The 20,606-nt window shown below is 43.7% G+C and overlaps 1 protein-coding gene across 1 annotated transcript in view; it reads left to right on the forward strand.

Annotated features, from left to right (window-relative positions):
- Positions 1–1,200: 1,200 nt before the first annotated feature.
- The window catches only part of EDC4 (enhancer of mRNA decapping 4), a 33,791-nt gene continuing 14,385 nt past the window's right edge, over positions 1,201–20,606 (forward strand). The window contains exons 1-17 of the mRNA XM_088529068.1: positions 1,201–1,320; positions 4,407–4,563; positions 5,687–5,798; positions 6,926–7,025; positions 8,605–8,794; positions 9,785–9,932; positions 10,441–10,545; positions 11,442–11,551; positions 12,111–12,194; positions 12,754–12,849; positions 13,801–13,903; positions 14,122–14,302; positions 16,240–16,312; positions 16,768–16,859; positions 17,530–17,726; positions 19,290–19,378; positions 20,173–20,326. Of these exons, the coding sequence (XP_088385194.1) occupies positions 1,242–1,320; positions 4,407–4,563; positions 5,687–5,798; positions 6,926–7,025; positions 8,605–8,794; positions 9,785–9,932; positions 10,441–10,545; positions 11,442–11,551; positions 12,111–12,194; positions 12,754–12,849; positions 13,801–13,903; positions 14,122–14,302; positions 16,240–16,312; positions 16,768–16,859; positions 17,530–17,726; positions 19,290–19,378; positions 20,173–20,326 (2,070 nt within the window). The 5' untranslated portion in view covers positions 1,201–1,241. The remainder of the gene's footprint in view (positions 1,321–4,406; positions 4,564–5,686; positions 5,799–6,925; positions 7,026–8,604; positions 8,795–9,784; positions 9,933–10,440; positions 10,546–11,441; positions 11,552–12,110; positions 12,195–12,753; positions 12,850–13,800; positions 13,904–14,121; positions 14,303–16,239; positions 16,313–16,767; positions 16,860–17,529; positions 17,727–19,289; positions 19,379–20,172; positions 20,327–20,606) is intronic.

Genomic DNA, 20,606 nt, shown 5'->3' on the forward strand with positions numbered 1-20,606 from the left:
GACTGGTTTGGTTCTAATGAAGTACTTTCAATAGAAGGAGGCATTTGGCACGGTCAGGGCTATGCAAGGAGCCTTCTGCTGTAGACTCTAGCATCTGACTTATAAAACCTGCACTGCAGAAGGACCTTGTCCACTGTGGGCAAATGATTCTCCAGGGAGAAATGGCCTCATCGAGCTGAGAGAGAGGTTTGGTTTAAGGAATGCCCCATGTTGCCAGCATTAGTTTAAAGACAAATCTAAAATGCTGGGAAAACCTGTAAGCCCTTAAAGCTCCAGCTATGTTGTCCTAAATGATTGCAGCTGGCTATGGAGCAGGTGTCCAAAAGAGCCTCATAATGTCATTCATGCCTCGTTCCTTCCCTGGAGGAGCAAATGCCACCTTTTCTAAACACGTATTGCTCAGTGCTGGGCACCGTGCACAGCCTGGCTGCCTCTTTGCTCAATCCCCTTTCCCTATGCCCTGGTCTCAGAGCACTTCTGTTCCCCAAGAGGACAGTGCTGAGAGACCCCATAGCCCAATGCAGCCAGCCCAGGGAGACGTGAGAACCGAGCTGTGCGACCCTGAGGCAACGATACCCTGTGGAAAAGGGAACTTGGGGAGTGCTAAAAAAAAAAAAAAAAAAAAAAAAAAAAAAAAAAAAAAAGTGAGTTTCGTCCCTGAATGGCTCCTGCTCCGAAGTGGACAGTCTCCTGCAAGTGAGGACCTGTTAAGAGCCTGAAGGGGTCCAAGTTTGGGAGCTCCTTGGAGAGGTGGAGAGAGGGAGCATCATATGTAGGAGCATTGTGTGGGGTTTTTCCTCTTTTTTTTTTTTTTTTTTCCCCTTTCTCTTCTTTCAAATGACCCATTTTGCCTCTCTCTCTTTCAAAAAACTCCCAGAAACTTCTGGAGTCCTCTCATGGGGTTGCATGTCATCGGGCCGGGATATTGCACTGGCTTTGCTCCTAGCAGCAGTCATAGCCACGTTAAAGAAAATAATAATAATCATTAAAAAAAAAAAAAGAAAGAAAAAAGCCTTCAGAAAGCTCCGAGCGCCCCCCGGGGTAGCGGCCGCTCCGCCCGGGCCTGCGCGCTGCGCTGGGCGCGGCGGCCCCGCCCTGGAACGCGCCGGCCCGGCGGAGGTTTCCGCCCGGGCGCTTCAGGCCGCGGGACCGGAGGCGGAAGCGGGGGCCGCGGCGGGCAGAGCGGCGCGGCGGGGCGCGCGGGCGGTTGTGCGGGGCGCGGCGGGGAGCGCGCGGGCCCCATGGCCGCCTCCTCCAGCATCGACATCGAGGACGCGACCCAGCACCTGCGGGACATCCTCAAGCTGGACCGCCCGGCCGGTGAGGGCGCGGGCGCGCGCGGAGGCCGCCGCTGGGCCCGGCCCGCCGGGGCGGCGCCGCCGGCAACCGCTCGAGGCGGCTCCGGCTCCCGGGGGCCTCGCTGCTCCCGCCCGGCCGGGGCGCGAGGGCCGGCGGGGCGCCCCGCTCGCCCTGGACCTTCTCCCCGGCCGCGCAGGTCGCGGGGCAGAGCCTGTGCGGGCTGGGCGAGGAGAGGACGGCGGTGCCACCCGGAACGGTCCTCGCTTGTGCAAGGCGCTGTCCTCCGGGAGCGGGAGCCCTTTGGAGCCGAGGCTCCCTGTTTGTTGTTTTGTGTGTTTATTTGTTTGTTTAAGTGCTCTCCAAGTTCCTTTTTCTGAGGGGCATCGCTGTCTCAGAGCAGCACAGCTCAGTTTTCAACTCAAGGCTCTCTCTCTTCATCCTGCACTGAGTGCAAGGGACTATTTGGTCCCTCTGACATCAGCATTGTCCTGTTAAGACCCTTTCTTATTTGACGGCGAAATGGAATTCGCATGGTACAAATCCCTCTGTAAAAGTGGGAGTGAGTCTTCTCTCGCTGTTTTAAGTGGTTATAGTTCTTGCTCTGAGATTAGCAGAGCTGTTTCTTTCTTCTCTGGTGTAAATATCCGTGGTAGGTAGCCACGTACTTGGCAGTCAGCTGTATATACAGTGTTCTAGCTCCCTTTCAGTGCAGTGTCTCTCTCCTCTCCTTCCCACCACCCCCCTGCCAGTAGCTTTTGAATCCATGGACTGTTTCAGCCTAACCTGATAGGGAAGCAGGCTGAAGGAGACCGTGTTCCTAGATGCTTTGCAAGAGCTGAAGACATAGAAAGAGGATGGAGGTTGCACCCTCTTTATGCTCCTAAAAAGGGAGAGGTGGGAAGAACTTTATTTCTAAATGTCCTCAGAGTCAGCAGCTGCTCTGTCCGTATAAATAATCTAGTGCCAGCACACTAGGGCCTGTGCAGTCTTTTTCTGGTCCAAAAAAAGTGAGCTTGGATTCAGGATTGTTGTGAGATGCATGGAGGCATGTGGGGTAATGGATGCAAATCTGTCTTAAGACAGGTTTTGTTATTTTTGTCATCTGTAGGGTGACTTCTAATTACTTGAATAGTTTCACTTATTTCTGGAACACTTGGATGCCCCAGGCTTTTAATTCTGCCTTTCTCCTTTATAGTGCGAGATCTTATACTTGAAAGACTCAAGGCTGTGATGGGGACCGTTTGTTTCATAAGCAATCTATCAACCAAAAGGATGTGCCATATTTGGGAAATGGTTCAAATTGTTTCCGTTTTCTCAAGTTGACTTGACTTTCTCTGAAAGTAGCTTCGGAGGCTGGTAGAAGCAAATGAGATATTCCTTGGGAATGGCTCGTATCTTCTCATTTGGCTTCTGGGAAATGGGTTTTTGTCTCTTGCACCTGCTTCTCTTTATATCTTTCTTGTCAACTCCAGTGCATGAGGAAGTAATTGGGAGGAAAAGGAGCAAGGGGACAGTGAGTTGAGCAGTGATGCAGCTGTGCAGAGCAGGGAGTGCTGCTGGAGTGGGAGCAGCGGCTTTAAAGAGCCGGACAAAATAAAGAGCAAGAGTTTGTGAACTGAAAGCCTCGAAAAGTCCCACGAATGCAACAAAGGGAAGGGAAGCTGAAATTCCAGGCTTTGGGATAGGAATAGCTGTGCCATGAATTTCATGTATAGGACTAGTCTTGTCTGGAGTAAGAGCTGCTGCTGTCAACATCCTGTTCAGTCTTATGTGCTTTTCTTCCTGGGTTTTGCAAATGACAATATCCCCCAGAGAACACTGTAGCTGCTTTCCAAGCCTCTTAACACTAGCAAAGTTTTGTCTTACTAGAGGCTTGCAGTTGTGAGTGTTACTTGGAGTGCTCTCCAAGCACGTAACAAAAGATGCTCACTGCTCCGCAGAGTTTACAGCTATTACAACACTTAGTTCTGCTAGTTTTGGTGGTTGTGAAAATGCAGTTCTCCACCTGTGCTCCCTCTCTCTTGGCAAAGGTTTTACTTGATTTCGGTGTAAATCATTCACAACTTCAGCAGCTCATGCCCTGTTTTTGGTGCCGTGCCCTCTGCAAGGGGAGTGGCAGGATAAGCTGTTCCTGCCAGCTGAGCTGTAGACAGGGTGTTGAGGCCAGTGCACTGTGTAGGAGAGCCCTGCTGGGGTTATGGGCAGAACCCTTTAATCCACAACGAGGTTTTAAATAAACATTCTGGAGAGTGAATAATAGCTGCAGGTACCTCTGTAGGTAACAGCACTTATGCATTAAAGCAATTAAACCTGTTTGGTAATTCCAAGTTTGCCGTGTTTTCAAAGGACACTCTTCCAAAGGCCATGGCTCTGCTTAGGTTTATTATATGTGCCAGTGAGAGTGGAGCTTCTACTTCTGCAAGCAGCCATTTTGCAAGAGCTTAGCAGCAGCTGTTACCAAGCAACATTACACAATTTCAGTTTTCAAAATCTGTGAAAATTTCAAGCAAGACTTTTTTTCTTTTTTCCCTGAGACAAGTGACTTTGACTTCCATGGATTGATGTGTAAGTGCAGATAGACTGAGCTTGCTTTTCAGTACATCTTGTCAACTCTTCAACGTTGCCAATTAAAAACCGAGAGAGAAGATTCTCCTTCTCCCTCTGTTGTATTTGTCCCCTTCTAAAAACCCTGAGGAGGCAAGGAGGGAATTAAGGGTCCTGGCATAAAAGACAGCTTGTACCAGGCCAATTATAACTTGGAACTTGAATGTGAGACCAAAGCCTGAGCCTATTCAAGCCTTTGGTCTCATTGATTCAAGAGTATTTACTCCTCGAACCTTAAGTGTTCCTTGCTCCTGTTTATGTGTCTTTTTCTGGTCTTCTGGGGTTGCTTAACCCAACTATGGGGGGTTAAAAGGGCTGTGATTTTGCTCTTTTGATGCAGATATTTTACACATATCTTTTGGAGCAGAATATCTTTTCCAGGTAGTTCAACATATTAGTAAAACCGATAAATCAGTAAAACCTACCAACAGAAAGGGAAATCATATTACTTCGTGCAGCAATGTATCTTTTATGCAGTTGTTGTTGGTCGTGCTTTTCCCTAGGTTCAGTAAATGAGAATCAGAGGCCGTCAAATTCGTACAACGGAGACCTGAATGGGCTGCTGGTGCCCGATCCCATTGTGGCTGGAGATGGACCTGCTTTGGCCAAGCCAGTGCATCGCAGCATTTCCCTGGGAGTCCTGCAGGAGAAGCAAGTCATGTAAGTGTCACCCGAGAGAGCTTGAAAGAATGAAAACGATTGAAAACTATTTTGGGGAAGCCTGGACAAGGTTGGTGGGAATCTGACAGTGAGTTTTAGCTTGAACTGAGCTGACAGTTGTGAGTTGATGCTGTTGGCCACAGGTATCCGAACTCTGGCTTTTGTGATGCTGGTGCATGGAGCCTGACATCGTTGCTATTTAGAAGGTGAAGGAAATGGATGGAGCTGCTTAGGGAGAAGTGGAGCAGAACAGGCCAAATGATGGAAATAGCAAGTCAAAGTGGAGTTAAATTAGCAGAGCTCCAGGTGAAACGTGGCATTCTTGTGCACACCTCCAGCTAGACTGCGCCAGGCGTGCGAGTTACCTGAGAGGCAACTTGCACCCGTTGGCTTGGGAGACCACATGCTCATCATAGCATTTATTTCCCCGTAACTTAGAACAAAAAAACTGATCCTGAGCTAGATTCCTACCCAATTCTCTGGTGAGTTGTGCATATGAATAAGTATATTTTGGACTGCATACACATATTTACTGCTTATATACTAAAAAGCTTATGCCTGTAGAATACTTAGCATTTTTTGTCATTTGAGTAATAACACGAATCATACAAACACACTGCTGTGTTAGTCTGATTGTAATACTTGTCTTCATGCAGTGAATCTTCTCTTAATATTAGACCTCATGTAAGTAGCTTTTGTTTCATTCCTCTGCTCGTAGTTCTGAGAGGATGCTATAAGAACCACAAATAATATGCACTGCTGCTGCTGAGATTCATCTGGTTTTGGTCTTTTTTTGCCCTTTTGAGTGGTGGATAGTGATCCAAAGCTGCTTTGACCAAATGTAGCTCCATGCTCAAGTCAAACCGGTTAATGGTCTGTGAGAGGAGACTGAAGGTTTAGACTGGGCAAGGCAGGTGCATGGCTCATAAAATTCCGAGAGAAGGTAGATTTGTAACTGAAAGTATTTTTTGTTTTCAGTTATTTAGCTCAGGCCTCCTATATGCACAGGTGAACCTTCTGCAGTACTATTCGCGATTATGGATACCAAATAGCTAGCCTCTGTTAATCCTGTTTCTCCAAAGTCCTTTGTGATTGTTTTTTTCCCCTTTGTCTTTCTTAAAAGCTGCCTTTCTGGTGATGACAGCTCCACTTGCATAGTGATATCGGCAAAAGATGTGGAGATAGTGGCCAGCAGTGATTCCAGCATCACCAGTAAGGCCAGAGGGAGTAACAAGGTAAGTAACAAGGGAAAGCATATTTGTATCTATTCCCTTTGGTTGCATTAACTCAACCAATTTTCCCATTATTTTAGCAGAAGTAATGGTCTCTTCCTGTATTGTAGGAGCTTATAGTTACATAGAAGCTTGTCTCAGAAGTTATCAAGGGAAAAAAAAATAAGGAAATCAAAACAGTATCTTGCAACTGATTATTATAGAGTCTGACTACATTACCTTCTTTTTCTCAGGAATAAGTTGCATTTCATAAACTGTAGGTTCCTGTGAAAGTGCCCCTCCTGCACTCACAAGCTTCTCCTATTGATTCTTTCTTTTCTCATAGCTCTTGACTATGAAGCAAGAGTTGCTTTTGGTAGCTTGTGAGCATCAGTCCTGCTGCTGAGGGCTGCAGCTAGCAGAGGAGAGCTGCAGAAGAACCAGTATGCAACTAAGACTAGTGTTGTAGCAGAGAACTAGCATGTGCTCAGAACAACTGGTATTGCCCAGGAGAGAGAATCCTGTTCTTGGTCCTCTCAGCACTTTGCCATATTGTGTCATTTTTGTTCCTGAGCCCCTTCCCTGATTTAGGGGAACTCAGAGATCATAAATGAATACTGTTATCCCTGTTTTTCAAGGGTAATACTGAAGATACAGGTAGAAGGGAGGATTGCTATTATGACTTACATGGTATTTCTTAATCTTTTATTCATATTGGAAGCCTTTATCAAATAAGGCCAGGACTCTTGCTTTCTTTGAAAGCAAAACTGAAGAGCAGACACTGTTCACCACATGTGTTTCTGTATTTCACAAATATTTCCAGGAACTGGGATCCTGCAAATGGTACTGATAAAGAGATGAAGGGAGGTGCTTTGGTGTAATTGAAGGTAGAGTGTTGTTCTGCAATAACACTGAGTTCAGTGAGTTGCGTTCCTCCTTGCAATGGAAGGAAATAGTCATCAACCTCTAGAACTTTGAATATTTAGTGCTCTGCTACCAGAGATTCAGTGTGCAACCATGCTTGCCAACTTCGACTTCTAACAATTTTCTATGGAGCATCAATGGTTTTTTTTTTTTTTTTAGAGGAAGTAAAGTATTTGCAAGTTTATTTCAGACCCACCCCCCCTTTTTTTTTTTCTTCTCTTGAACAGGTGAAAATACAGCCGGTTGCTAGATATGACTGGGAGCAGAAATACTACTATGGTAATCTGATAGCGGTCTCAAACTCTTACCTGGCTTATGCCATTAGAGGTAAGATATCTTCCTGCCTTGGATATGATTTGTGTTGATTTGTTCTGGGCATGTCTGCAAGAAGCAACGTGTGCCTCAGAAGGGCCTTGTCAGTAATCACTCACTCACTCACTCACTGTAACACTCAGCTCAGGGTGCTGTTGTAGTGAGAATACAAATGAGACCAGAACTATATGGGAGGGAACTATTAGTGGTGTAAGAGAGCCTCCATTAAGAAGGAAAGCTTTTCTGAAACTTGAAATACAAGAAAGAGAAGGACATGGTGGTGTTGGGGAGAAATTGAATGATTGCATTCATTTCATTGGACAGTAATCTGATATTTGGATTATTACTCTAGTGAAATATATCTGTAAAAACAAGTTTATCTTGTGTTAAGCAGAGAAACAGGCCCATGATAATTTGAGCAGATAGATATTTAAAATAAGTTGGCTTAAATAAAATTTTAGGTTTGAGTTTAAGACTAAATTTGGAGAAGGCAAAGAACAATGCAGGTAGACTGTGTTTTGGAGTAGGGAAATGGAGGAAGGCAGAACAATGCAGGGAAAAATTGTTGCACAAAATGTGTGAAACAGATGAACACTTATTCATCATGCAGTGTCTGTTTCTGCTGTAGTGTAACTACAGATCTGGGGGCCTGTTGAGCTCTTCCATTCTTCTTAGAAAGGCACCCTATCAGTTTGGTCTCTTGAAAAAATTTACTACTACTCCATTTCTGTGTTATCTAAATGAGGTTATTCAAGAGTAGCCGTTCTACTAGAAGAGGGCCCAGCCCTTTTGTATAGAAGTCGAGGTGCAGTAAAATTTCAAAAGTTGGGTGATCTACCAGGGCTGATTTGAGCATCAAGAAGTGGAAACAGAAAGGTTGCAATAAGCCTACTTGCATTATAGTGATGCTTGTCTGAAATGAAGTAGGAAGTTTTATTCCAAATATGCACTCTCTAGAGCATTTACTTTTTAGCTATAATTTTACATTACCCTTATAGAAGATGTATTTGAGCTACCTGCACCTCCATGACACTTTAATCCAGTTACTGAAAATCAAATTACAAATAAAGAAAATTAATCCACAGTCAGTGGAGGACAATCCTGGAAGATTGATAGCCTTGTCCTCAGCTTGTGATAAAGATTTAGTCTTACATTTAATGAAGGCTGTTTTATGAGAAAAATTCCATCCTTGATGAGCCATGAAACCAGTGCTTGTTGTAAACTCTACAGTGGCCTTTAGTTTTAGAATGAACTTCTGTTGACTTTAAGTAGAATAACTCAGATTTTGAGTGCTTGAGAAGCTGTAAGAGATGTAGGGAATTGAGAGGCCCTTGAAAAGGCAGGTAAAATCCTTCTCGTGAAGCAATTCCCTTCTGCACCAAACCTGAAAAGTGCAGTGAATGTTTGCACATGTCCTGGCTCTTGAAAGGGTTTGTTAATGTGGCATCTCTCAGCATGGATTTTCAGTGTGGCACCAGTGACACGTGATGCCAGGGTGGAAACTGAAAATGATGGACTGACTGTTGAAAACAGTGCTGCAGGGAAGCTGTGCAGAGGAATGGTGACTTCTTTTCCTTTGTGTCTCTTCTTGCAGCTGCCAGTAATGGCTCCGCCATGGTGAGGGTGTTGAGCGTGAGCACCGCTGAGCGCACCCTGCTGAAAGGATTCACTGGTGCTGTGGCAGACCTGGCTTTTGCCCATCTCAACTCCAACCAGCTGGCATGCCTGGATGAGGCTGGCAACCTTTTTGTTTGGCGCTTGGCCATGGATAAAGAGAAAATTCAGTATCCTGTCAAAGCAAGTCTCATAATAATGTTTGTGTCATGTAGTGTGTGTAATGGTTAGATGTAAATACAGCCTCAAAATTACAATTTTTGCATAGCCCTTTCGGAATATCAGCTCGCAGGAGGAAGGCTGGTAGCCCAACAGCATATCAAAGAGAATCCAGCCTGTACTGAAATTTTGGGTGTGAATATTGCAGTGCTCCCCCAAGCCCAGGCAAAAGCAATTAGTGAGGAGGATTTTAGTATCGTTAAGTCTGTGCTAGTTGGCCTTACGCTAAGGCAGTGCCAGTTTGATCACATTACCACCTATCACATTACCACCTATGTCTTTTCCTTAGTTAGTTTCCTGAGGAGGAATATGTGACACTTATTCCTCAATTGCTTAACAGGCAAACCTGTTGTCCCGGTACTTTTAAAGGTCTTGAAATAGTTTTTAAGGTTTGGTTGATTATCATAAACCTTTTCCTTGTAACTGCTAGCAGTGACTGCTCAGTGCTTTAGGGAAGCACATCAGTTTATAGGTTGTGGTGTTATAGGCTGGGCCATCTTAATTTTCTCATTAATGTACTTAATCATTTCAAAAGCAGCTGAAGCGAAGGTGGTTGTAGTTTAAGGTCTGATTTGTATGAGTGAACAGGACCACTCAGCCTAGTGCACTGTGGCAGCTTTTCTGTCTTTCTGTGGTATTTGTTGTTGTTGTGGTGTTAGATGATGCATCAGCAGTCATTTGGATTGCACATTCAAACCTGACTGTGTTATTTTCGTGATTATCCTCCTCTTATCTGTGAAAATTATGAGAATCTAACTTTCTTCAGTTTAATTCTTTTCAGCCAGTGAGGAAAAACTAGCCTGCCTTTTTTTCTTAGTAGAATCCTTTTAACTGATTTTTCTTTGAATCTCAGTGATCTGTGGCAGAATCCACAACCAAATAAGTTACTGCTGAGCATCAGTAACAAAGATTGCTTCATGTTCCTTAACCGTGGTGATCAGAGAGGAGATCTTGGTAAATATCAAACGTCCTGACAATACCCCATTGAATACCTCTCGAAGAATCATCTGGTGTCCTTTCATCCCAGATGATAATGAAGAGAATGGTGAAGAGGGAAGTCAAACGTTGGCCTTATTGCATGAGGACAGGGTAAGGAAACCTTGGCTGAAACTTTATCTCTTTTTATTATTAGAGGGAGGGAAGAGCCTGTGTTGTTACAGGTGTAATGCTCTCTGACCTGATCTGGGAATCCTCCCACAACATGATGGTCAGGACTTCCATTTTTCAAAGAGAGATCATGCTAAACTCATGGGCCCAATGGGAAGGAAAGTAGTAATTTCTGCTCGACATCAAACAGGAGACTAACATAAACAAAATGTGGGAGGCCAGAGGCATCATGCCATGCAGGCTGAGCAGTATTGAAGTGGCAGGGGAGAAGGCTGGTGAGCAGCAACTGTAACTGCCACAAACATTTGCCTATACTAAGTACAACCAGTTGCAGGAAAGCTTCTCATGCGAAAATCTGTTGGAGCTGAAAAGGTTTATATCACATATTTGCAATTGAACTAGAAAATCAGGTAAGAATATAAGAAATCCTTGACTGGATGAATGCACTAGCGGTAGTAATAACCTGTGTGCATATATGTTTATTTTCCAGGCAGAGGTATGGGATTTGGACATTATTCGAACAAACAACAGCTCCTGGCCAGTGGAAGTGCCTAGCATCAAAGAAGGCTTCATTGTAGTGAAAGGTCACAGCACGGTAAAAACCCCTTCCTTGTGTTAACTACATCTAACCTCCAAGGGGACAGAAACTTACAGGGAGAAAGATTTTTCTCCCCAGATAGTGGTGCCAAAAGTAGTAAGTCATTTTGCTGGCATGACTGTGCACCTTTGCCATAGTTGATTGTTAACTTTTCAAATCTTGTCATCCTCTTTTCTTATCTCTATCTGAGAAGGCCTCTTCTGAAGGAGTGTTTTTATCGGACCATAAAAAAAATTGCTAGTATAAATAATCAAAGAAGAGTTTAAATATTCAGCCTAACTCCTCTTGGGAATTTAGTGTTTCCCCCGTGCTTGAATTTCTGTAAAAGTTTGGAACCCTCCTAACATGGTGTGTTACAGACAAGTGGGCCCAATGTCATCTTTACTTTTCCTCATTCCCTTAATGAGCATAGCTATATTTGTAAATACAGTGTGTGGATCAGGACTGTGGCTGGGTATCTAGTAGGTGATACTTTGAATATCAAGGATGCAACTGGAAAGAGTCCAGTTTTACTTTTTGTACAGGATAGTGGGAACATAATTGTATTACCAAGGCAAAGCAAAGTACTTATTGACTGTGAACAGCCATAAGATCCTAAAGCAACATGAGCCCTGGTTGTAACATGAATGACAATGCTGATCTTACTCCCGCTATCTAATGTTCTTAAATTTCTGTGAAAGAGGAGAGACAAGGATTAAAAAAAAAAAATCCCTGATTGTTGTTCTGCAAAGGGATAAGTTGCCTGATGAGATTTTAGAGGTATCTTGCTTCCTGTCCTACCAGACCATTAGTCAAATAAGATCATATTCTTTTTTTTTTTTTTCTCCCCCCTCTCTTGAAGAGTTAGTTTATAACTTCACTGTTTTTTTTTCTTTTTCTCTCTCTCTGTTCAGTGCCTGAGTGAAGGAGCCCTTTCTCCAGATGGAACTGTTTTGGCCACAGCAAGCCATGATGGTTTTGTCAAGTTCTGGCAGATCTATATTGAGGGGCAAGATGAGCCAAGGTAAGTGGAGAATTAGAAAATGAGGGATTTTCAGAGAACATCAGTTTCTCTCTGAAATCTTTCCTTGTTATAAAATCATTCTTGGGTCTCTATGTAGATACAGGGTGAATGTAAGTGGCTTGTGGCTGAAGAGTGCTGTTACATCACTGAATATCACACAAGCCTAAAGTTTGGTGAACTTCAGACAAAAGCAAAGTGTTGTGTCTGAAAGCATGAGTCCTCGTGCATTGTGCACATTGTGGCTAAACTCTGTTGCACTGTCCTGCATGCGCAGAAAACTCTGAGCTCCCGCCCTCTGTCTTGGTGTCTTTCATGTATGGTACCCTTGGTGAAACACCAAACCAAAGGCAGCCTTTGGGAGGAGGAGGAGGTTGGTGACTGTCTGTGGCTGCATGGGAGTGTTCGCCTGGTCAATTGATATAAACCTGTAAACAAACAAGTGATTAAAAAAAGTTCAGGGCCCACCTTTTTATTCCTCCTGCCCTATTTTTGCTGATATCTGCATTCTTTGTTTTATGATTTTTTTTTCTTTTTTTCTTAATTATTATTATTTTTCTAGGTGTCTTCATGAGTGGAAACCCCATGATGGTAGGCCTCTCTCCTGCCTGCTCTTCTGTGACAACCATAAAAAGCAAGACCCAGAGTAAGTCCCAAATCTACTTTGAATAGCAGAATTTAGTGATGTCTTCCAAATCTGCCTTTGGAGATTAATTGCCTTGCAATTACATTGTACTTGCACAAATTTAGCTTTGTGGCAGGAGCAAATCTGATTCTGTTTTTACAATAATTTATCTAGGGATGGAAAAATAAGACACTGGAGCAACCTAAAGTTACCTTACCTCTAGTGTCAATTCCAGGACTGTGAAGAGCTAAGCAATGAAAATTCTGAGTCATAGAGTCTTTTCACGTTTGTAGTACGGTCAGTTTTGCCGGGCCTGTTATCAAGTGCAGTAGGAAATTGATGGTCAAAAAAGCTTTATTTTTATTATTTTTTAGTTTTGTTGTTGTTGTTGTTATTGGGAGCTGTGAGAGCTGTACTTGTTTGTTTGTTTTTAATGTACCTCAGAAGCAGAATTTTTTGGAGAAATATAAGATGCTCTTGGGCAAAACCAGCCATGGGTAGACCGTGAGACACTTCTCTGTGAAATGACCTTGAGAGAGATGCCTGATCTTTAAGCTAATTATTTGTGTTGTACCTGCAGGGTTCCCTTCTGGAGATTTCTTATCACAGGAGCAGATCAGAATAGAGAGCTGAAGATGTGGTGCACTGTGTCTTGGACCTGTCTTCAGACTGTCCGGTAGGTGTTGGCTCCCCTAAATGGATTTTGTTTGACATGTCAGTGGATCACAGCAAAGCTCAAGCCTTTTGAGTTGCTTCCTTTGCAAAGCACTCTATTAGAATCTAGCCCCAGCTAGTAGCTATTCTTTTGCCAATTTGGCATATTTGTTGAAAAATGAGGAGTGCTTTAGAATGTCAGGTCAGGCTTTGATATAGGTACACAGGTGGTTATCAAGACCTTTTGTGTTCAGTTTGGTTTGTAGAGCACAAATGTACCTGTAGCCCTAGGAGAGGACTTCTGAATAGCACTCCTTGAGTGTTCAATAACTTAGTTAGCATCTTTCCCTATGATTGCTTTTCTTGATTTAAAGAATTGGAAGCTGCTATGCCGACAGAGCTGAAGTTGTTTTAGAAAACTAATTTACTAATTTGAGCACTGTAGCTGCAGCACTGTAGCTGCAGAAGTTCAAATTTCCCTTCAGTTCCTCTCTCCCTCAACTTTTCTGCTGGTGTTTCATGGGCCTTCAGGCCACACACATATGTAAGGCCATGCTGATTTGCCCTCCTAAAATGAGGAGAATGTAGCATTCAGATGAACACTTGTTTTTTTTCCATGCCATGCTGCAGAAGGTCAGTTCTAAGAAGGACTCTCCTGGTTTGGTGGATCTCTGACTTTAAATGTGTAGCTTTGGGCATTGTCCTCTTGTGAATATGGAACATGATAAATAACTACAAACCACCACTTTGCATTTAAATATTCTTAATCAGATCCTGTCCTGTGATCTCCCTGTGCTGGTTTCTTAGCTAATGTAAGCATTGATTTCTGTGATTATGTTTTCATTCTAGTGGATGGCTGTAATATGACTGTAAATGCCTTAAGATGTTTTTTAATTAATTCAACTTCATAGCAATTGTTCTGATTGCATTGATCTGCCTTACTTTGTAATTCCCCTCTTGTTTGTGGATCTAGCTTTTCTCCAGACATCTTCAGCTCTATGAGTATTCTTCCCAGCTTGAAAGTCTGCCTCGACCTCTCCGCCGAATATCTCATACTGAGTGATGTACAAAGAAAAGTAGGTGCCTCATTTCTTACTGATTGTGTGGGCAATGGTGCCAGAAGGAGAAATATCCTGTTCTGTGGCTTGTTTGAGATTTAAATGGCTCAGACTTTATTCCTCATGTTGTTCCAGGTCTTCTTTAGGGGCTGAGCTTTATATTCTGAATGCACACACGTGTGGTGCATGCACACACATACACGCTGTTTTCTGAAGTTCCTTGCTGTCTCTTCCAGGTCCTGTATGTGATGGAGCTGCTACAGAACCAAGAAGAGGGCAAAGCTTACTTTAGCTCCATCTCCGAGTTCCTCCTTACCCATCCCGTCCTAAGCTTTGGCATCCAGGCAGTGAGCCGCTGCCGCTTAAGGCATACTGAAGTGCTCCCAGCAGAAGAGGAAAATGACAACTTGAGTGTGGGTAGGTGACAAAGAATTTAGTTGTTGCAAGATCAGGATATGTCATTCTTGGCTGGTTCTGGTTTTCTCAGAAAAGCCTCCATTTTTATCTTCTCTTCTGTACAAAACTCCTGATGTATCAGAGCTGGATTACTTCAGAGAAGCACAGTAGAGTTGGTTACAGGGCACTTTCTGGAGATCTCTGGTCCTGCTTTGAAGTAGGAATATTGCTGGCAGATTAGGTCAGCTGTGGCTTTAACTAATTGTGTATTGAAGGCCACCAAAGATAGCAGTTCTGTCTGTGCTCAGGTATTCTGCCCCAGGGCCAAACTACTTTCTAGAGAAAGTATTTTTGTAGTATCCAACCTGAAATTCTCAAGCTACGGTTTATTGCCATTGCCTCTTACCATGAGGAAGCTTCTCCAAGGTGTTTCTGGTACTAAATCCTGCACAACTCTGCATTATTTTTTTTAGTAAGTGAAAGTGATTTAGTAAGTGTAGGATTTGCTGCCCAAGATTTGACTGGTGGTGCTTGGAATAGCTTCCTTGCTGTCAGAAGAACGCAGGCAGATTACTACGCTGTGTCTGACGTTGTAGGGTTGAGGCTGCCTTCAGCACAACCTGGTGCAAGATTACAGGAGCAACAGAGTTCCTGGAAGAACTGGCGGGTTTTATATCTGTGACTGAGTAAACTTTACTTAATTAAATATTTGAAATTTGAACTCGTGATCAGTTGTCATGGATCTGGTTGATTGCTTCAGAACAGTATCACCAGAGCTATGCCAGGATGTGAGAATACCACATGTCTTACTGAGTTGCAGCATTTGGACAGAGGGAGAGAGATTCTTCCGTATCACTCTGGAAGGCTTATCCCCGAGCTGTGGACTGAGACCCACAAAGCTGCTTGTAGAAGAAATGAGCAAGTAGCTCCCTTCAGAGAGGGGAGGAGATAACAGATGTGTGGTGGCAGTGCTGAGGGCTCTGCTTTAAAAAAGGCTTTTTTAGAGATGTGTGAACTGTATTCTGTCAGCTACTGTATTGGATATAATACAGAATACGGTGGAAAATTATCCTATGCAAGCTTCCTTGTTTACTGCTTCTCTTGACGTGTCTGCTTACTCTGATCTCCTACCTTTCCGTTAGTGGAATTTGGAAAGGTGCTTTGCATACCATCAGTACATTTCTTGTATGCTTCTCGGTGCCTGTTGTGGCTCATAATCATTATGGTTAGTATGTGTTATTGTCAGCATCAGTGACTCATTGGCTCCCAAAGCAAAGAATGAGAGTAACTTTTTACTTTTTTTGGAGGGGCTCTGGCACTGAAATGTAGAAGAGAAGATGATTAATAGAAGAAACAAGTCAACAGCAGACTGAAGGTGAAAGTTTAGGTCATGGTTTGGTGCTCAGATAATTTGAAGATACCTAAATTAGCATTTTTGTGGAGAGCTAGGCTTGATTTTGGATCTAGACTGATTCAGATATTGGGTGAATGTTGTCAGTACTGGCTGATGCAAAGTTATTGCAGAGCTTTGTGTCATTTCTGTTGCTTAAAGCAGAAGAGGGTGGTTGAATCCTAGTTGGAAGATGGATGTGGGTTAAACCAGAAAGTGTCTTTTAAAATCTATCCAACCATTCACTTCAGCAGCCAGAACAAATTGCTGATAGTTCCGGATCGCAGCTTCCTCCTGTTTTCCTAGTAAAGTAATTTCCACCCTCTGCTCCCTTGGAGCTTATTTCACTGCATTAGACTAAATGTGATTGTTCTCACAGTGAAAAGGAAAGCAAGCGTAGGAGATGTTTTCCCATAATAGGATAAATCTACCTCTGAAGTAGAGAAGTGACAAAGCTGTATGGAGCTGTATTGTGCTTTGCTGATGGTTCATCTACGGTGAAGTTTTTTCTAGTAACTTGTTTGCGATTTCCATTCAAGTTCACATTTTAATTTTGTCTCATTTCCAGAAGGTGCTCAGGGAGCTGGAGCCGTTGAGTCGGCAGCTGGGGTACTTATAAAACTCTTCTGTGTGCACACCAAGTGAGTATGCTTAAAAGCTACCATGGGCAGCTGTCCAAGTGGGTCTCAATCCCACTCTGACCTATATAAAGAACTGCTATTAGCAATTCCTTCCACTGATAATAAATACTACTTGAACTCACAGAAGCTTCTAGCAACAGTGTGTTCGCATGTCCTTACGAGGAAGTGATCCAGCATGGTGCCATGAGAAGGTGGTGGGGTTTTTTTTGTTTTTTTTTTGTTTATTTGTTTGTGTTTTGTTTGCTGAGAGCACACAGTGCCTTTAGAGATCTGCACATGTAAATGTGCTGGCAGCACCTTTGATGTCCTCTAGTTGCCAGAACTTGGAGAGACAGATAAATAAACTCACAGCCAAAATGCATTTCTCAGGAATCAGTTCTACGAAGAGCAATCCTCTAAGCCTTAGGATTCTGTTGGCAATTCATAAGCTGATCATATGTTTGATATTTCTGCAGGGCCCTACAGGATGTGCAGATCAGATTCCAGCCTCTCCATAGTCCTGATGTAGCTGCATCCCTACCTTCCCATGGCTCTCATGAAGAGTTTGGTGAGCATCTGTGTTCAATGGGTCTTCAGCATTCTTGGCCTTTAAGGGTTGCTGGGGTAGGGGTGTGAAGGTTGGTAAGAGCCTATTTGGATGCCTCTTTCTTTTAGAAAAGTGTCATTGTATAAGGACTTCTGAGTATGGGCTAGTTAGGAAAACAGCCCACTTGATTAGAGTCCACTATGAGTATGAGGGGAGCATGTTAAGCCAGGAGTGCTAATGCTTTGTTAGTGCTTGGGTTCACCTTCCTGGCTGATTTGGCACTTGTTCGAGAAACACAGGGTTCATCTCTTGTCAGGCAGAAGAGATCTTGGTGACACCAGAGCTTTGATGATAGAGAGACTGAAATGTGTTCAGTGTGCTCTACTGGATAATTCACTCCTCTGAGATGCAGCTGTTACAACTGGCCTTAAATTTCGGGGAAGAAATGAAGCTTGTATTTCTCATTATTATAGCCTGGTAAAATCCACTCTTTGGTATACAAAGAGTAAACAGAAGACAGAATTTGCATTGTCCTTAACTTTGATTAGTTGAGGTGCATGTGGCAGGCTTTCTACTTGTTTTCTTGGCATTCTCTCTGATTGTCAATGGCATAAACTTGTACTTTATGGAATTAAAGCTTTAGCTTTTAGGGGAAGTTCCTGTAAATTTGTTTGTCTTTGTCCCTTGGAAGCTTTTCCAGACCATATGGCTGATCTAAGCACAGAAGGGCTGGGATCTGACAAGGGATCTGTGCACGGCTCTCAACCGGACTTGCGGCGTATTGCTGATCTCCCTGTACCAGCAGATTTTCTTTCTCTCTCAAATGATGCCAAGCCTAAGTTGATGACTCCAGATGCATTTATGACGCCAAGTACATCTCTTCAGCAGGTAACCTGAGGAAAGCGCTGTTACATAGTGGTACAAGGGATAGGTTGGGATTTTGATCCTTCTGGACTTTTCTAGACTGTAATGACTTAGAGTGACAGAACTAGTGAATGTAGAGCACAGAAGAAAAATCTACCATGTGTAACCAACACTAGAGACACACACATTGGTCTGCCTAAAATGCAAGTCTGGTCTCAGCTTATGTTGCAAGTGCTGTATTTTGCCACAAAACTGCTGATGTAGCAGTGTTGTGTGGAATGAATGGGTGTGCTAAAAAACTCTGTCTATGCTGGGAGACTGCTTTTATTGCCTAATGCATCCTGCTTGGGGGGATGGTATGACTATAATGGTAGAAAAGCCTTGGCTATCTCTGCACATCGTGCCTGACAAAATCATTTGGGAATACATGGCTGAAACAGGCTAAGAACGTATAGCATATACTGCAGGCTGCACTGTTCCATAGATTTCTGGATCAGATAGTGAGTGTAGAACAAATCCTGCAGAATACTATGAGAAGGGCACCAGAGTCATTTGGTGAAGAGCCATAGGAAGCATTTTATCCAGCAGAGCTACCGCAGCGCAGTCAGAAAGCAGCGAGTTGCTCTTAATGCTGTCACTTGCGTGAAGTGCACACGTGAAGAAATGGAGATAATACTGAGCTGATTGTGATACACCCGCCCCCAGTGAAGTTGGGGAGCAAAGGGTAAATTAAACTCCTCATAAGTGTTTTGATGTTGCTAGCAAAGGTGCTGAGTGCAGAAGTTAATTGTGTCTGAGAATGGATGCATTTTCCAATGCGCAAATGAGTCAAGGGAATAATGTTGTTGATAGAGTGATGGTTACATGTATTGTTTGTTGCAAAGACCAGCTCAGTCTTGGTGTCCAGTTTAGAACTGGCTTTTCATTGTTACCTGTTCCATGGCAGGCTTGTTCCTGCTGGCACCAGCACCTGGAAGCGTTGCTGTGTGGATCAGCATTGGGTTTAGTCTAATCTCACCTATGCTGTAAATAGTGTCAAGAGTCAGAAGCTTGTCCAAATAGGTTTGTGCATGTGTTGGGGACCTCTGCAGCTGTTTCTTGGTGGCCAGAAGCAGCAGGGAGATGAGCATATGCTACTGTGCTCTGCACTGCTAACCAGCTAAGGTGAGCAATATCCCTTTCTGTGCACTTATGCATTCTGCTATCACCTGTTGATAGTGCTTATGTAGCAGGATCTCAGGCAGATTCGGGCCTCATCACTAGCAACAGACCTTGACAGGAGCAATTTAGCTTGAGCAGCATAATGTGGACCTGTGCTGAGCCTGCAAAATGCCACTTCATTTGGGGACTGAAAATGTGCCTTATGTTGCTTACTGTTTCCATGTCTTAGCTCAGTACAAGCAGTCATGTTTCATGTGATGAGGCTGTGTTGGGGCCTGCCTTTGATCACTCTGCCCCAGCAGTACAACTCCACCAACATTTATTCTTATTTTGCCAAAGACTCCTTGGAAGTTCTTCTGGGACCAGCATTCTAGGTTCTGCCGTTGCACTCCTGTCGCATCCTCACCTCTCATTATTTTCTTGCAGATCGCTGTATCTCCAGGCAGTAGCGTCAGTTCCCTGACTGCAGTCACAGCCATGAGTAGTGCTTCTGTTACTGACACCTCTATGGCCAGGTAAATAGAGCATTACATATTCCTTTGCAGCTGAACTAATACTGTCCTGCAGGGTGGACAAGAGCTGTAGTTCATCTTGCAGGAGAGGATATTGTAAGCAGAGTTATTAACTGGCCTAAGTCCCAGAGTGCCTATATGGGCAACTGTTTACATCCCTAAGGCAGCTTGGAGTGTGCCTGTTGTCATCCAAGAGGGTGGTGACAGTGTTTCCTTTGCACCTCAAAGGGATTCTTTTACTGCATCTCAACTTTGTTGCTTTCCATGCTTCTCCCAAAGGGCTATCACCTTTACAGGTAAGGGAGCACTGCAGGCATCAAGGGCAGAAAAGTAATTGGGACCCTCAGGAAAATCTGAACTGGGAGTGAGGTTGGTTGGGCTGCCAGCTGATAAGGAAAATCTGAATTTCTAAGATCAAGGATAAAGTCCAAGCACCTGCTCTCTAGTATTCTCTTTCTCATGAAACTTCCCACAGTATGAACTGAAGATATGATACATCCCTTGTCTCCATCAAATTCTAACACTTCCTTAAACATACGACATTGCCTCTCTTTTCTTTGTTTGCATTTAGACTTTTTGATCTGTATGGTGACCAGGAGATGCAATTGCTAGTTGACAGGGAGCAGTAAAGAAGGCAGAGCTTGGAGAGGACTGATGACATTTGTGTTGCCTCTCTTATTACCTGTGAATTGGCTCCTTCACTGACTTGTGAATCCAGGCTTTGCACCTCCAGCGTTCAAAGAAGTTCTATATCATTAGGTTGACCTGCCTGATCTGGTCTTATCTATTTTGTACAGGACGTCAGAGGACTTGACAGTGAGCCCTAAGATGCAGCTGGACACCAGCCTAACGCTGAGTAGCAGTAGCAGCAGTCTTCAAACTAGTCCTAGGAGCCATTCTGTTCTTATCCCTGGCCTCACTGACAAGCTAACGCCAAAGGCTCCTGTTTCAGTAAGGTTCCAAATACGGCTTGCTTATTTCTCCTCATGGACAATGGTGCCTCCCTATAGGCTTTTCCAATCTGAAATGAGACTTGTTCGTATAATAGCAGGGCCAGTATCTGTCTTTTGGAAAACAAAGCTGCCAGCATAGGTCTGCAGCCTGGTTTGTCAAGTTATTAACGGAGCTTGATGCTGCTGCAAAGCAAGATGTCTCTGAAAACAAGGCAGTTCTGCTTATGTTATCACCACAGTGGTTTGTGTGTTAGGAGACAGTGCTACCTGGAAAAGTT

This window comes from Tinamus guttatus, unplaced genomic scaffold (genome assembly GCF_059628265.1).
Source record: "Tinamus guttatus ecotype Peru unplaced genomic scaffold, ASM5962826v1 Tinamus_guttatus_pri_ptg000323l, whole genome shotgun sequence".
In the NCBI taxonomy this organism is placed as follows: domain Eukaryota; kingdom Metazoa; phylum Chordata; class Aves; order Tinamiformes; family Tinamidae; genus Tinamus; species Tinamus guttatus.